Source organism: Talpa europaea (assembly GCF_964194135.1).
Source record: "Talpa europaea genome assembly, chromosome: 7".
In the NCBI taxonomy this organism is placed as follows: domain Eukaryota; kingdom Metazoa; phylum Chordata; class Mammalia; order Eulipotyphla; family Talpidae; genus Talpa; species Talpa europaea.
In genome coordinates, this window is record NC_140074.1 from 3,230,153 (window position 1) to 3,246,941 (window position 16,789).

The 16,789-nt window shown below is 52.3% G+C and overlaps 1 protein-coding gene across 3 annotated transcripts; it reads right to left on the reverse strand.

Annotated features, from left to right (window-relative positions):
- Positions 1-3,126: 3,126 nt before the first annotated feature.
- EXOSC2 (exosome component 2) lies at positions 3,127-10,567 on the reverse strand (the record flags this gene model as incomplete). Of its 3 annotated transcripts, XM_084236368.1 has the most annotated exons (9): positions 3,127-3,207; positions 3,686-3,814; positions 4,135-4,311; positions 5,242-5,310; positions 5,989-6,054; positions 7,059-7,148; positions 7,350-7,395; positions 9,068-9,169; positions 10,443-10,567. In XM_084236368.1, the coding sequence occupies 9 exons, from the start codon at positions 10,562-10,564 to the stop codon at positions 3,127-3,129; spliced, it is 882 nt and encodes a 293-aa protein (XP_084092494.1). The 3 variants fall into 3 exon arrangements, with proteins under 3 accessions (XP_084092494.1, XP_084092493.1, XP_084092492.1); XM_084236367.1 differs by lacking the exon at positions 7,059-7,148 and having other exon boundaries at positions 10,443-10,564; XM_084236366.1 differs by lacking the exon at positions 5,242-5,310 and having other exon boundaries at positions 4,135-4,302; positions 10,443-10,564.
- Between the last annotated feature and the right edge of the window lie 6,222 nt (positions 10,568-16,789).

The window sequence follows — 16,789 nt, forward strand, 5'->3', positions numbered from 1 at the left end:
CTGTGCGGGAGTCACAATTTGGGCCCAGACTGAGCTTGCTTCGAAGCCCATAGCCTCCCCACTGTGCTGTTCAGAATCAAGTAAACGCTGATCTGTGGGGCGGACCACGCATTTTCTGCAATTGCTATTATTGCTATTAGGGTCAAACTACAGCAGCAACGCCAAGTGTCAGACATTGTTACTTTATTATGTATTTTAGAAATAATCCCGCTGAGTTGAGAAATGGTGCTGAGCTTAGTTACTGGCCTCATAAGTCGTCGCTGGGAGGTACTGGACACAGAGTGGATGAAAGCTTGTGCCCAAATTTAGCACTGGGACTTATAAATTCAGATGGTAACTGGTTTAGCTGTGCTCTCCCAGTCTGGCTGACACTGTTCTGACTTATACCACTCAGACCTCAATGCCTTCTTCCTCTACCCATTCTCTCATCCTGATTACCATTCTAATTTGCCTTTTCAGGGATTTTCTACCTTTCTGTTGCCACTCATGCTTTAATCATTTCCTGTACAGCTTCATTCCTCATTCACCAGTGTAACTTAAAATCAATTAAATCATAACTAACTCACATTCTTGAAGTACAAATTCATCCCACAAGTGTTTATTGAGCCCATGTGCCAAGCACTGTCCTAGATGCCAGGATACGGGGGGTGTAGTGAGGGCAGCCTCACCCTGAAGGAGCACAAGGGACGGGAGCTAAGCAACACCTGTTAACAATACAAAGTATAACATTTCTGGACAGTTTTCACCAATCAGTCCAGCTCGGGCCCTACAGGGCCCCTTTAGGGTACCTCTCCACCCTTAAGCCCATTTCTGATTTACAGTTGTCAACAGGCTTTGTGTCACTTTCTCTGAATCGGCCTCCTCACTTGTTAAGTGGGGGGTCAGATCTGCAAGCTCTCCAGGTTGAGAGGATCAGGTAAGATTTTGTTTGCTTACCACAAAAATTGAGACACCTGTGAAAGTCAAGCAGCGAGCTACTGGCACGCTCTGAAGGCCTCATCTCGTTACCTCTCACCATTTTCTACTTTTAGGTGCACCGCAAGCCTATACTATAACGCATAGTCTCTGTACATTTCTACTTCCTATATAACAAGAAACTGCAGGAAGCACAGACGATTGGAAAGTATCTGACATGGCTAAGGAATTCACTTTCAAATACTTTCAAAAGTATTTTTCAAATACTTTTGGGGGCTTAAAACTAGAATCCAGAGTCCAGCAAATGCTTGAGTCAGAAGACTGCCAAATATTTAATAAATTATAAGCTCATATATTTTCATTTTATATATGAGTGATGCAGTGCAGTCTAATTTTGTCCTCATTTTCACCAAGCAAAGCAGCCCATGTTGCTGCAGGGATTTCAGTAGTTGTAAAACTTTGTTTTTTTTTTTTTTAAAATACACCTTCTGGAGGGCCTCCCCGGTGGCGCAGCGGTTGAGCGCTGGGTTGCGAAGCTGCCCGCGGCCTCTGCGGCGCCGGTTCAATCCCCAGCTGCTCCCCGGCCATGGGAGAAGGGTCCCACATGGCGCGCAGACCTCTCCTGCTGCCCGCTGCTCCCCTCAGCGGTGTGCTTCGGTCCTTCTGCCTGCTCTGCTCCCTGCTCTGGCTCTGGTGAATTCTCTCACCCTCCCGCGCTTCTGACTGTACCCAGTGCATGTATAAACAAACACAAACAAACAAATAAAATAAGAAATAAAACATGCCTCTATAAAAAAAATAAATAAAAATAAAGTACACCTACTGGAATTACACTGAACAACAGCACCCCCTACTGGGCCACAGAAAGTATTGCTAGCCAGTAACCAAAGGTGCCTTCAGAGCTGCACCTTCAGGATTCATTGAACAGCACAGGCTGGAAGCTTAGGAGACATAAATGCCCAAGGAGCTGACATACAGCCCTGGTGAAAACCAAAACAAACCCAGGACTCAGCTCCAGTCTTTCCAATTCCCTCCCTCAAGAGGGAGAGAGAGTACCCAGAATGCATTCTCAAAAATAATTAGTGAGCGAACCTATAGTTGCAACATGCCTGTGGAATATCCAGTTACCTGCAAACTCCTCAAAACAGGTGGCACACCTGGGAGAAAATAAACATGAGCTAAAAAGCTGTGTGTTGAGAGATGTTATAAAGAAACACACTGAGCTGTATTTCAGAACCACAGATGCAGTTCCATCTCGCTGCCTTAAGCCTACATTTACATTCTGCTGGGGGACTCAGGGCACAAGTGTGCCACAGGACGTAATAGGAAGTGGCATCAGTGGCACACTTACAGGCAGAAAAGAGCACCACATGTGAAATAAAAGTGCCTCTAAAAACCGTTTCCCAAAACTAAATCAGAGAGCCATTTTCAGATACCTGCCTGAAGACAGTGCATGGAAAGCTAGCATTCCTCAGTGAGAACTTCAATATCTTCTTTTTATTATTTAACCCTGGATTGTTCAAAAGTTAATTAATGTGTTGCTACTTTAAGTACAGGTGGAAAATAGCTTTTCATTTTTTCTTTCTCATGTTAATCACAGCACCACAAACCATCCCTCAGTGGGTGATTCAACTTCTTACAAATCACCCTGAAAAGCAAGTCCGGCTACGGCACCTGGTGTGGACACGCACACGCCTGGCTGCAAGGAGCCTTGAAGTAAGTGCCCACCCAAGAAAGGCTGCCTGAGCAACTTCACTCTTCCATTTGGCTGCTGGAGCTCCTTTACCCATCGTTTTCTTCAAGGTCAGACTTGCACTGGAGAGGTGGAAATGGAGGCCGAAGCAGACGACTGGGGGTCTGGGAGGCCATGGATTTTATAGGGGCAATTTCACGGGCATGTGTTGTGAATTGGTGAGTAGAAAACAAAAGACCCTCCGTGATTCCAGGATGGGAATCCACTCAGGAACGCTTCGTGTAAGCCCCACACCAACTGAATGCAGGGAATTCTGCAGACAGCCCCAGAGGCTGGCGGCGCTGCCGTGTCCCTGAGGCTTTGCCTGAAAGTGGGGAAAAAGCGGGGCTGCGGCCGAGGCAGCAGCTGGGGGCCAGCGAGGAGTGTCGCAGGTCTTGAAGAGGTGCCCGTGGGACCAGAGACCACACTCTTCAACGAGGCCCCAGCCAGTACCCAGTCCAGTCCTTCAGACACTGCCCTCACCCCTCCTGTTCTAAAAGCCTCTGGCGTGTTTCCATTACAATTTCCTCCATTATTTCTGGCTTTGTGATGTCTTTGATCTGAAAAAGGCAAAAGGCATTTGTTCAGAAAAAGAAACACCATAAATGGACCCTCAAAGTCAAGCCAAATGTAGAAACCAAGCGCGGTTAACGTAAGCCAGCCTTCCGTTGACCAGAGGCCAAGCGCTGCAAGACACGGTCGGTGAGGACCAGCTGGATAAGTCAGCAAAAGTCCTGACAGAGCCGACGAGAGCACCGAGCATTAGAAAGACAACTGAAATTTGGTGGGGCAGGTGAAGCGAGAGAGCTGCTGTGATAAGACAGTCCTACTGGCACCCCCACCCCACAAAATTGTTCACTTGGCACTGGACGCTGAAACAATCACCAGCTTATGGGCAAGGCCTGCCACCGTGTCCGCTCCTGTCAGTGGGCATGGGAGAGGGTGCGGGAGATGAGCGGCTACCGCCGAGGGGACAGTGGGGCAGATGGAGGCTGCACCTACTCACAGAGCTGGAGCCGGGGAACCCTGGACAGGTACCTGGTGAGGAAGGGAGGCTTCGTAGCAATACAGGATACTGGTGTCATACAGCATCATCCTCTGTGCAACCAGCGAGACGATGCAGTTCCGGAGCCGCGAGATCACCTCTCGGTCGGCCAAGGAGACAGGCTACCAGGGGACACAAGAGCCAGGATCAAAATGAGTGAGCGGTCACCGCAGCCCCGGGAATCACAACCAGACTGCAAGCCCATTGGACAGCAACCCCGAGGGAGGCTGTTGCGACAGCTCCCTCAGTGGTACTTCGGCAGTGAGCTGGCATCTCTGCCCACAAAGACCAAACCGCTGGCTGATTTCCTCTCTTCGGAAAGAGAGGCCACAGCCAATGTCACGAACACGGAGTGACAGAATTAAATGAAATCAGAGCACAGCACGAGCAGCTAAAAAGCACCCGCTCCACCGGCCCGACAGCAGCAGGGGCGTCTACGCACCTCCAGGTTGGCGACAAAGCCCCCCGCATCCTCTTCTTTGTGCTCAGGTGTAGGGTAGATCCAGATGAAGCCGTTGTTACCCAGGATCACCGAGGCACCACAAGGCAAGTCGTGGAAGTGAGTCTTCTGCCGTTTCACCAGGGAGGGAGAAACCTGGACCAGAACACCCTGGCCGAGCTAAAGAAATACATCAGAAGTGAAGGCGCTGACGTCAGTAAAGTGCGCGAAAAGCAAGTCACAGAACACACGTCCCAGTTCCGTCTTATCAACAGCTGCTTCACCACGACGCGCACACAGTGACTGGAGAACATGTGTGGACGACGCGTTCTCATACATCAACGAGAGATGACGTCCGGTACCCTTCGCGGTCATTCTCACAGGGGCTGGGGAGCTGGCTGTCAGGGAAGCAGCAGTCGGTGGGGATGGGGCCTGAGCCGCCTGAAGGCCCAGCCGTGCTGTCCTCATCCAACACCCTAGCTTGAACCCTTAACCCCACACCACCAACCCTGCCACGAGATGTGCACCACTAGGCAAGGGGACTGGCCAAGGGCTGGGTGAAAATCCACCCGCGGGCTTGGCAGGACAGCGCAGAGTCCAGCCCACGGAGGGCAGACGCAGTACCGTGAAGGCCTGCACCCGGCTCCGCCGGCCCTAAGGGGTGAGTGTGGTTGGCACAGCCACACCATTAAGAGAAGCAGCTTTTGTTCCCCTCCGCCTGGACAGAGCCCAGAGTCTGCTGCCACGAAGAAACATGCAGCCTCGACAGGAGAGCGGTGCCGTGTCACTCAGGAGCCAGTCCGGGTGGAGACCACCGTTTCATCAGTCCTCGACCTGCCTTGGTTTCAATGCCAAGCTGCAGTGTCCTGTGGGAGGCAGCGGAGACAGCAGGGCCTCGGCGCCCATGGTCCCAGGGGCTCTGCTGCCAGAACCACCTCCTCCGTAGGACAGAGGTTGTCGTCTGAACTCAAGACTGTCAAGCTATCAGTCCGGGGTCACCAGTTTGTTGAATACCTAACTTTGGGGGATCTCCTAGCCAGATGCCAGAGAACTCTGGGGATTCCGCCACGGGGATTCCGCAAACCATCGGGGAGTCAGAGTCCAACTTACTTTTCCATACTTGAGACTCCTCGTGTGCAGGGAGACCGCCCCGTCCGAGAACACGGCCTGGACCTCAGCCTGGCCGGGGTGATGAAGGAACAAACACATCAGGTCTGCCTCCCTGCCCCCCTCCATTTCCTCTCCTCCTGTCCCACCACGGTGCCTGGCAGCCTCAGACGGGCCTGGAGGACATTACTGCACCCATCCTCCCCCCGGAGTGGCCATAAACGTTCCAACAGGAACGGCGCCTCATCTATTCCAGGGGATACCGGTGACCATGGCGAAGAAAATGTGAGTCTTTGTAGAAAAAAAAAAAAATCGCTGTTTTAAAAATTACCATTAATTCCGGTGTTCAAGGTAGGTACTTTCTGAGACTTCCACCAGTCTGAGCACACATACTGTTTTTGAAAAGTGTACTTCATGAATATAAGCATTTCAAAATGATTATTAAAGGTATTTGTCAACAGCGCTAGTGGCTGCCCTTGATTTCAACGTCAATTAGCGCAGCATCTCTGTAGGAACGAGGCTGTTTCCCTGCTTAGTGGAAACAAAGGTTCCGGAGAAAACCGAGTCTGGCTGAGAGCACAGAGAACAGACCCGGAGGGCCGGCGGCACGGGGCTGCGCACAGCGGTGTCCCTGGCCAAGCAGCTGGGGAGAGGCAGCAGCAGAGCCTGCCAGGGCGCCGCTTGTCCACTCACACCCCATTTTCCCAGCACCCCGGTTTCCCAGCCCACACGAATGCAAGTGCAGGATACACTGATGAGGTCCCCTTCCTGCAAGAAGCCCCTCATGGCCAGCTCGTCCTCCGCGGATCTTCTCCTCTGCAATGCACAAAGGTCACATGACTGCAGCAGACCTAGGAAGACCCTGCCGGTCTCTCCACCAGCTCCCGCATCCTCCCGCGCAGAGACCGGCGGGCAGCCTAACAAGAGAGTAGGTAACCTGCACGGGTGAAACCAGTATCCACCTCGCGGGCCTTGCCACGGCGCCTCTTCTCCTTCCTCTGCCTCCCTCCTGAGCAACAGTCAGGCTCCTGCCGTGATATTCAAACCCCTCGCCCTGTCTGGCCCAGCAGCAACTTCTCCACACACCCCTTCTTTGCAGCCCTCCATGCTCCGGAAGGGGCAGACCGCCCTTAGGGCGACTGTCTCTCTGCTCACGTGTTTCCCTTTTCTCACCTCGGACACTCAGCCCCCGGCCCAGGACAGCACCGGCGCCCGTCTTTCCAATGAGCTCCTCCCACTGAAACAACCCCTTCTTTTCTACGACACACACTTGTTTATTCTTCTACAGCCAGGAATCTGGGTCCGATTTCCCACCTCCCCTGCTGGTCAGTGAGCCCTTCCAAGGACTCATCAGGCCTCTTTAACTGTGCATTCTCCATGGACCCGTGCACAGCAAGTGCTCTGTACGTGCACCAAGTTGAAGATGAGCCAGGATGTCGTACACAGAGCTGCAGCTTAGGCCATGCCAGTGTCTGGAGTAATCAATCCCATTCAGTTCTCTACACGCACCTAAACACAGCCTGTCTGAGAATACCCGCTGTGCAAAGCCGACGCAGTCAGGAGAGGAGAAGGCTAGCTACAAGCATCTGAGAGCTCCCCTCCCCTACTCTCTTGGGCTCCCTCCCCAAGGATGTTTCAGTCTACCATACGTCAAATGTTGCCATGTTGGGAGGCCTGCGTCAAGTGAAAGGCCTACCTATGCATCCAGCAGGCAGGCAGATGGACAGGAATACAAGGGACGAATAAAGCTGCCCGGGGGAAGCAGAAGACGCTGAGCTCTGTGAGCATGGGGGGCAACCCGGGCCATCCGGAACCCTTACCAGCTCTCCTCCGGGAAGGTTCATGGATGAGAGGAGCAACACTGAATCCAGCCTGGAGTTGGTCTCCACTTTCCACCTCTTCTGCTGAACCTACAAACAAATTCCACACCTGGACACCCACCCAAGAGCAAGAGGTCTCATCACTGAGTGAACCACAGTCCCAAATGTCCCAAGGCAACTGTTTCCATCAAAGGTCACACGAGTGCTGACTACAAGGAGGTGCGGCTGTCCCGCCCGCGGCCTGGCCAGCTCGCCTTCACCTTGTAAAACCCAACCCCACACTGTCTTTACCTCTGTGATCCTTCCCACCACAATGTCTCCTACTTCACCGTTGTATCTGGAAGGTAAGACAAAGGGTCATCCATCAGTGAAAAGACTTGATCAGAAGAGCCAGCCCCATCTGCCAGCTCAGGTGAACAAGACGAGGGCCTTGACAGGGCACTGATTTAGGGAATTCATGTGTCTGGACTTATTTTCAGGAACTGGTAACCGCAAACATTCCCACATGAGCACCGTCTCCACCGACAACTCTTAGACAACCATTTATCCCAGTAGTTCGCTAGGCCCGAAACCCCTATTTTGTTAACTACATGACAGTGGCAGGTATGGAGTATTTTTGGGTGGGCTCTGGAACACAGATAATTCTGTGTCAGCCAAAGGAGGAGGGAGACCGTGACAAGGCTCCGGCCAAAAGGGTGTCTTCACTTTCCCCTCCACACACACCTGCCTGCCCGGGTGCTAGCTGCTGAGTTGGCCCCTCCACTAGCTCCTCATCCTGTGCTGGTGGCGAGGTGTGCCAGGCGAAGGCTCAGTCCTTGCATCACTTCTCCGTTCCCCCCACAATAACTTCCTGGTGAGCTCATCCAACCAAATGGCTTCAAATCCCACTGGTGACTGGACCACTCTCCTGAATGCCAGACTCCAGCAGCTGCCAGCTACCCAACATGTGACTAGCAGGCATCTTCAAGCATAACAGACCTAAAACACTCTCTCTTTCTCTCTCAAAATCCCAAGTAACACAAAATCCAACGCCCTTTCCGTGACTGAAAAAACACTCAGAACATAAAACACATACAAAATTAACCACTTCTTTCCACTTCTACTGCCTCCCTGAGTCCAAACCACCATCACTTCATATGAAGAGAACAGTCTCGAGTCTGTCTTCCTAAGCCTGTCTGGTCCCCCTTCACTCTCCCCACGGCCACCAGAATGACTCCATTAAAACCTAGTTAGATCATGCCCACACCCTCTCCCCGGCCAATGGCTTCCTAGATTACACAAAGTAGAAGGCAAAGCACTACAGGACAGCCCCACTGTTTGCCCATCAGGTCTGCAAGCATCTGCACCTGCTTTTTCCCCTGCTCACTGTTGTAACCACACTTGCTTCCTGTTGGTGGTGAACCTTTATGGAGCCCTTCTGAATTATTATTATTACTTTTTTAATATTTGTTCTCTATTTTTAAAAAGGTTTTATTTATTTTTCAATACAAGAACTGGGGTGCAGGCCAGAGTTGCAGGGGGTGAGAGGATCCACCAGAGACAGAGTAGGGAGTGGAACAGCAGATCCACTCAAATACACTGCTGATGGGAGCAGCGGGAGACAGGAAAGGTCTGCTGTGCCATGTGGGCTGGCTCCCTGGCTGGGGATCGAACTCAGGCCGTGGTGGTGGGCGGTCGCAGTAGTAGCGCTGAGACTTAACCCCTAGGCCACAGGGAGGCCTGAGTCCTTCTGAATGCTAATGAAAATCTTACAAGGCAGGCTGTGCTATTTATTATCCTCATTTTGCCGAGGAGGCATCCACGGTCTGGGGGGCCAGGTAAGATGGGGAAATCTTTGAAGCCTGCACTCATCTATTCGCCTTTATCCCCTTCCTATAGTCCCGCTCAAAACCACACACCTACAGAATGACAGGGCAGGCTGGGGTGAGGGTGGGAAGTGCGGGGAGGCAGAAAAGACCTAGTTGTGCAGCATGGACGCCGCAAGGAGAATACACACCTTGTGTTCTCACCTGGTTTTCAAAGCTTTCACACAGATCAACTTGTTTACTCTCTCCACAGAACCTGCCACAGATGCGATGAGCTTCTCCTCCCCCATGTAAGTCCCATGGCCCCTGTTGCAAGAGAAAGACATTGAGGTGACACTTGAAATATGACCTCTCCCATCAAGGATGATGTGCTCCTCAACCTAACAGGCTCCTCCTGCCTCGGAGAGCCTGGCGTTTTGCTGCTCCCCTACCTACAGCCACTCCTCCTTTAGAGAGCGACACGGATGACTCCCTCATCTTACTCAAAGGTCATTCACTCCATCAGGCCTACATGACTATCCCACTGAAAATAGTCACCCACCCCACCGTATCACCAACCACATTCTACTTTCCCTGTGGAGTTTTTCATCCCTTTCACTGCATTCATCTCAGTAATTATTGTTTACCTGTCTCTCCCTCTTAGAACATAAACTCCACCAAGATTTCCACTCTGTTCACTGTTGTGTACTCCAACCACGTTGAATGTGTAAATGAAGAACTGAATCTTAAGATTTCCGAGGTTCCAGTAACCTCAAACTAAAGAAGTTAAAGTCCAGTGTGTAACTGTATCTCCTATATGTACACATGTACCCAAAAAAAAGAAAAAAGAAAAAAAGCTAAAACACCACCGGTGTTTATTTCTGAGAGAGCTAGAATAGTGAGGTTTGCTTCTCTTCTTAATGATTTAATGATCTCTTCTTAATGATTGCCAAAATATCATCTCATCTTCACTACCCTAGCAAATAGTTACCATTATCGTTATTGTACACAGGAGGAAACTGACGGCTAATAACAGGTGATAGCATCAAGACCAGTACCCCAATTGTCTGACTCAAGAGCCTAGAGTCTTAACTACAGCTGGGGCGTGTACTGCCCTCAGAATTAAAGTTGGATAGTTGGGTGTGCACATAATATAATATTTGTCCTGAGTCCAATCAAGTCCACACTGGCCCAAAAGAGGAGCACTGAGCTAGGAGATGAGGCTGAGGGTGGAGGGACCATGCCAGGAACGCCCTCAGTCCCCCACATAGCTGAAAGCTACCGAGTGGCCCATGTTCTTAACCCTCGTCAGCGTTCCAGGGCTCCAACGAGTAAGACTCACGAGACGGGGTCCCGGGGAAAGGAACAAGATTCACGGCCAGCAGAGGTGGGGCGAGTGGAGGTTGGGGGGCCGAGACAAACGCCGACAGGGCCATACAAGGTGCAGAGAGTAAGAAGCCCGAGGCCTCGTTAACGAAGGGGCGGGGATGCTCAGGAGACCAGCCTGAGACCGGCCAGAGGCCCGGGTTTCCGCCCGCAGGCCACGTGCAGGGAGTCCTGCAGCCGCCCCCAGCTGCCCGCGCCCCCAAACCTTACGTACCGCATGAAGCCTGTGTCCGTGGTGATGGTGTCCCCCGGGACAACCAGATGTTTCTTAGTGTCGGCGCCCAGGCTTTCGCTAAGCGGCTTTCGAGCGACGGGGAGCCTCATCTCCATCGCCATCTTGGCGCCAATGCCTTGCGCAGGCGCAGTTCGCCAGGAACCGCGACTTCCGGCTACGCAGTTTCCCGAGCGCGGCCCAGAGGGGCGGGGCGGGGCGGGGACTGAGAGCAGCAGCCAATGGGAGCTCAGCGTCTGGCAGCCATGTTGCCTGTTGGCAACCGTGGGGTTCACTGGGAGGGAAGGAGGGAGCTCAGTTGTCATGTTTACTATTGGCAGAGCTACACCTGTGGAATATTAAAATCCCAAATTGTGTGGTTTATGACTTTTTACCTAATCTGCTTCAGACTCACCATAGGCTGGTATTTTGTTATACTGTCGTAAATAGGAGTTTGTTTCTCACAGTTCTGAGACTGGGAATCCGAGGTCAAGGCGGGCGCGGATGCAGCCTCCGGGGAAGCTTCCCGGTGTCCCCCGAGACCACGGGGTGGGGGTCTCTTCTCAAGGACCCTGATCCCATCCGTGGAGCCTCCACCCGCTCCACCTGAGCACCTCCCAGAGTCCCCGCCCCCAATATCCTCAGGATTCCAACATATGAACTGAGGGGGAGTCAAAGATTCAGTCCATCACAGAGACCGATTTATAGAGGGAACTGAGGCCCCAAAAGGACTAGAATTCACGTGGCAGTTGGTGGCCGGGCGGATGTTCCTGCCACCACACCTGCTTTGCCCCAGAGCCAGCGCTCTTTGCCGGTGAGGGCCTGGCAACTTGGCTGAGTGCTTCACAATTGCCGCGTGGCTTGGTTCTCACATGCCGCCAACCAGGGCCAGCCTGGTTCTCCTGCCGGCCACCAGTCCCAAACAGACCCACAGCTGGGACAAGACCCCAGGCTCCAGGCGCCCCCATGCCTCCCATCCCGCATCATCCCTGCCTCTTCTCACCACAGAGAAGTGGGTTCCTGGAAACAGTGTGCACCCCAGGAGACTCCTGAGCCCAGATTGAGGTGTCAGGGTTCTTGGGGGGGGGGGCTAGAAACTGAGAGTGTGTATTTTAACTCCCTGTGTGATTTTAATGACATTCATGGCTCTTCCCACCTGTGCATCTTCAGAGCTAACTCCCTAATCAATCACCAGCATCTCTCCGCCAGGTGTCACCTCGTAGCTTGTTTTCCTCATTCCACCATCCAGTCCCCACGCAGCAGCCAGAGGGAGCTCTTAAAAACAGATCAGACCCAACCACCTCCCTGCTTAGGACTTTCTGGGGGCTTCCCATCACACTAAAAATGGCAACCATGCTGGTTGCCATCTCAGGACTGGCCTGTTTTGCATAGGGAATGATCTTCCCCCAGGTCTTTGTGTGGCTGCCTCCTTCTCCTTACTCAGCTCTTCCCTCACATACCCAGCAGGAAAGGAGTATGGAATAACCCTCCGTCCCTTTCCTTTATCTCTGATCCCATTTTATTTGTTGTCAGTGGATTTTCTTCTTTGTTTGCTTGTTCATTGCAACCTCCCCCTGCTAACACCTGGAGTGCACCAACAAAGAGACATATCTGTTTTCTTCAGTGCTGGAAACTGTTTGGCACAAAGAGGACAGCCAGGAAACAGTGTTACAGAAGATGTATTTAGAAACATCTATATCTCTGTGTTTGTCCTCTGTGACCCCCACAAGCTATGAGCCCTGTGGGTGCCCAGTTTGTCTACCTTGTTTGCTGCCCAGTTCCTAGTTGCTTCATTTTTAGCAGGGCCTGCTAATAACAAGGTCTTTTATTTTCTGGATTCTGATGCTTTGGCATCTTGGAGTGGTGCTGACATTGGCAGGAAGGCCCCTCCCAGGGTGATCCAATCGGTAGAGACAATCAATCACTGGCCTGGGAGGTGCCTTGGAAATGCAAACCACACTCCCAACCCCTCGTCTGGGCTCTGACACTCTAGGGTCACCAGCCACCTGCCCAGAGGTCACCGCTGATTGCCAGGGCAGCTCCGTGACAGCTAGGGCAGCCTCTATGCCTCAGCGCCCCTGAGAGGGTTCAAACCAGCCCACCCCTTCTGTCTCAGGGAGGCCATTATAAAGGGTCTCTCCCACACTTGCTCATTGCTCCTGTGCCTCCTGCCAGCCTTAGGGCTTCCCTGCTCAGCCCCGCCTGGTGAGCCCTGAGTCTAGAGCTCAGGGCTCTAGGGCAGTGTGAGTGTAAGACATGGTGTAAGACTCTGGGTCATCTGGGGTCCACCCCCACCCTCCTACCCTTTCCTATAGCTTTTGTCCTCACACCATTTGAAGTAGAGGAACAGATATCCTAAGCTTTCCTGCCTCAGTGTTGGCCTGCAGGGATGTGTTTGGGGGGTGGGGGAGGAGATTTCAGATGGTGGCTGCTTAGTGCCCAGGATCTCCATGCCAGTCGCTTCCATGTTTGCATATCTTACTTCACTGGATTAAAACAAATCCCAGTTCCTTGGAAGTGCTCTTGGCATCACTTAACGACGAGGGGATCCGTTGAGGGAAACTTGTCATGAGGTGGCTTTGTCATTGTGCAAACATCAGTGTACACATGTGACCCGGGTGGAGGCTGCAACACAGTTCCACGCTACAGGGGGCCACCGTCAAATGTGTGACCTGTTGTTGACTGAAATGCGGTGTTGATGTGCATGACTGTAAACATCTGCAAGTGCACGAGTAAGCTTACTCGACGCACACTTGCTGGGCATCCACTGTGTGCACTGGAGTTATGGCGCTGGGCCATGTGCTGCTCCAGTTATCAAGGTGCTCTGACAGGAGCTCAGAGTGGGGTGGACAGGGTGGGTGGGCTGGTGGGGGGCAGACAGGTCAACCTGACAGAACAGGCACTTGAGTGAACCTTGAAATGAAGGAACTGAGAAGGGTTGAGGAGTGCAGGTGAACTCCAGGCAAGAGTAAACAACCAGGGAATCGTGACAACTGTGAAAGCAGAGGCAGTGGGGACTCTCTGGGCTGAACTCTTGCCCAGTCCTTATCTACCCACTGCCTTCACTTCGTGTTCCATTAAGAAGGGAAGACAGGGCCTCCCTGGTGGCACAAGGTGTTAAGACACAACCTATGAAGCTATTCTCAGCCACTGCAGCACAAGTTCCATCCCCAACCAGGGAACTACCCACATGGCACAGCAGACCTCTCCTGACTCTCCCGCCACTCCCTTCAGTAGTGTATTTCGGTCAGTCTGCCTGTTCTGTTCCCCACTCTGTCTCTGGTGAATCCTCTCACCCCCCCCACACCTCTGGCCTGCACCCCAGTTCTTGTATGCATAAATAAATAAATCTTTAAAAAAATGAAGGGAAGATGCTCTGGAAATTTCTAATGAGTTGTGTACGAAGAGTTATGCACAGCCTCTCCTAGAGACATGAGAAATAGCCATTGTGTCTATGGCAGTTTTGAAGCACATCCATGAATTGTGTGATATTCCTTCAATGAAGAAGTGGCATCTGGGCCTCCTCCCCTTCTCCCTGGGCGGGCTTGTGACTATGCAACAGCTTGTGTCAGAGGTGCCTCTCTGGGTCTCCACAGCCAGGTCATAATAGCCCATGTGGCTTCCACCTGGTTCTCTTGGAACCCTGGCCTTTGAAGCGCTAGCTGACCTATAAGGAGGCTGACTGCCCTAAGGTAGCCATCTTGTGAGGAACAGTCAGCAGCCACCATTTGTAACTTTCCCCTCCACCAGCAGACGCTCACCCCAGCAGGCCAGCTCCAAGGCAGGAAGGAAGTTGAAAATGTAGGATATCTGTTCCTCCACTTCCAGAGATCTGAGGACAACGGCTGTAGGTAGAGAGAAGCAGGACAGTTGCCTCAAGTGCCCTCTGGGAGGAGTAGCTACCCCTCTTCTCACCCACCAAAGGCATCCTCATATTAACATCAGTGTCCATTTATGGAGCACTCACCACGTGCCAGCTACCAGCTTCATCTTCTACACATAGACACACATATATATACATACACGGATAAATACATGTATGCATATATATGTTATCCCACTTAATCCTCACAGCATTCTTAGGAGCTAAGTATCCTCTATTCCATTTCCAGATGAAGAACACGAGACAGGGATGTTCACTGATTTGCCTAAGGTCACACAGCTAGTGAAAAGCAGAGCAGGGTTTCGACCCAGACCAGGTGGCCTCTATCTAGAATCCTCTAGAACTGGAGGTCCTGAACCATGAGACATGGTAAGAAAAAGAAATAAAAGGCATTTTCATCAGAAACTTAGAAGTAAAACTGCCTCTATCCAGAGCTGCCCCAATCATGTGTCTATAGAAAGTCTTCAGTGAGGAATCTACAAAGAAAGCAGCCAGAACGAATAAGTGAGGCTCACAAGGTTGAAGGCTACAAGGTCAGTATAAAGGGCTGAGCGACTCTGCACCAGGTGCAGAAAGCACTTGGGACTGAACTGCAGGCTGGCCGGGAGGTGGTGTGGCCCACTGGTCACAAACATGGCTCTGAGGTCAGACATCATGGCGACTCTCCACTCTGTCGCACTGGAGCTGAGTGACCTGGGCAAAGGCTTACTTGAGCCCTCGGTTTTCCATACTTCAAGTGGACATTAAAAGAGCCTGGTGGGAGGAAAGAGAAAAAAGATATCTGCCTCATGGGGTTGGAGGGAGGACTTCTAGAATGCACACATTCAAATCCCTGGACTGCCCATAAAGGGGCCGGAGGCCTCTGCTGGAGAAGCAGACAAGGTAAGAAATCTGCAGAAAAAAGAAAAAAAAGAGAAAAAAAAAGAAATCTGCAGAAGTTTGCAAATTCTTCAGGAGCATCCCTCTCGCTCCTCCGCGTATGCCCAGTGCCAGCACCTACCTGTCAAGCGAGGTCCTTCATTTGCAGTTACAGCTGCTGCCGCCAGGTGGGTTCTAGAGCCCGGTTGTGGGCCCTGTGGGCCGGCGGCTGGCACTTGAGCAGAATTACCTGTGGAGCGTCTTTAAGATTTTTGATCAAGAGCCCTGATCTCTCTCTCTGACGTCTGACTCCTGCCGGCCCTGCTTCAGGAAGCCAGTAAGACTCTGAGGGCGTTTAGTTCTCCGTCACCCTCGGGCATCCGGAGAGAAGAGATTCAAGAGAGACAGCTTGGGTCCGGGGAGCAAGAGGCTTGGGGGGCCTGCAAGGGGGGGCGGGTAACCCCAGAGGCCACCAGAGGCATCAGAGGCCGAATAGTGAGACTTCAAAGGAGGCCAGAGGCTGGCGCCCCTGCTGGCCCAGGGAGGGACGCTAGCTAGGCGCCAGCTGGAAGCGGGCACCGAGGGTCCAGCTCCGCCTGTGCCAGACCACGAGGAGCTGCGCTGTGGTCACACCCTGGAATACTATTCGGCCAGAAGGAAAGCTGAAGTGTTGCCGTTTACAGCAAAACGAAGGCGTTCGAGGGAATTCTGTGTAGTAAAGCAGCAAGTCAGCAGCATGACAAAGCCAAATGTTACACAGCAGGCGACTTGAGAGCGCAGGAGGCTGGTGCAAACTGGTGGTTTCTGAGGCCAAGAGTGCTGGGGGAGAAAAGTGTCAGAGAGGTGCCTACCTTTCAAACAGCTTTACGTAATCCTCTCTATCCATAGCTGGAGACACGCGGGTATTTAGACATGTAGACGTTAGAGATGGACAGACGTGGAGACAGCGCCCACGCGTCTCTGTCATCTATAGAGAAGATTGCGCTATTTGTGGGGGGAAAATGCTTAAAAGTATGGGCCTCCTTGATGGCACACACCTGAAGCTCCCATGGGGATGGTCTGGACAAGTGTGAATTCCAGCCTCTGTGTGTGTGTGTGTGTGTGTGTGTGTGCAGGGAAGATGAGGATGCACGGAGAGGTTTCCCATGGGTTGGAAAGGTACCACCCTCAGGTAGCATGTACTGGAGCACAGGTGTGAACTCACAGTCCCTAGTGTGCACACCTCCTCTGGGCCAGCAGGAAGCCTTTGGCCCTACCTTGAGGGGCCCCTGTTCCTTGGTCTTCCTCAAGCCAGGGTCTTGAAATGGGAGCACAGAGTGTTTGGAAATTCCAGGCCTTGGGAAGGCGCTTCATGGCCTTCTCGGCCCACCCCTGCTGGCTGCTTGAATTCCTTCAAGTAATCCATGAAAATGGAAAAAGAGAGGAAGTAAGGATTTGGGGGAAGACGCAGGATGAGGTGCTGATATTTGAGTCAGCTGGAAACCGGGGGGCACCTGCCCAGCCTCTCCTTGCAAGAATCCCCATCTTTGCACCTGTCTCTTTGGGCGCTGACCCCCAGCTGGGGCAGCCTTTCCTGCAGAAGGCACACGGGTCCCTCTCTGGCTTCCAG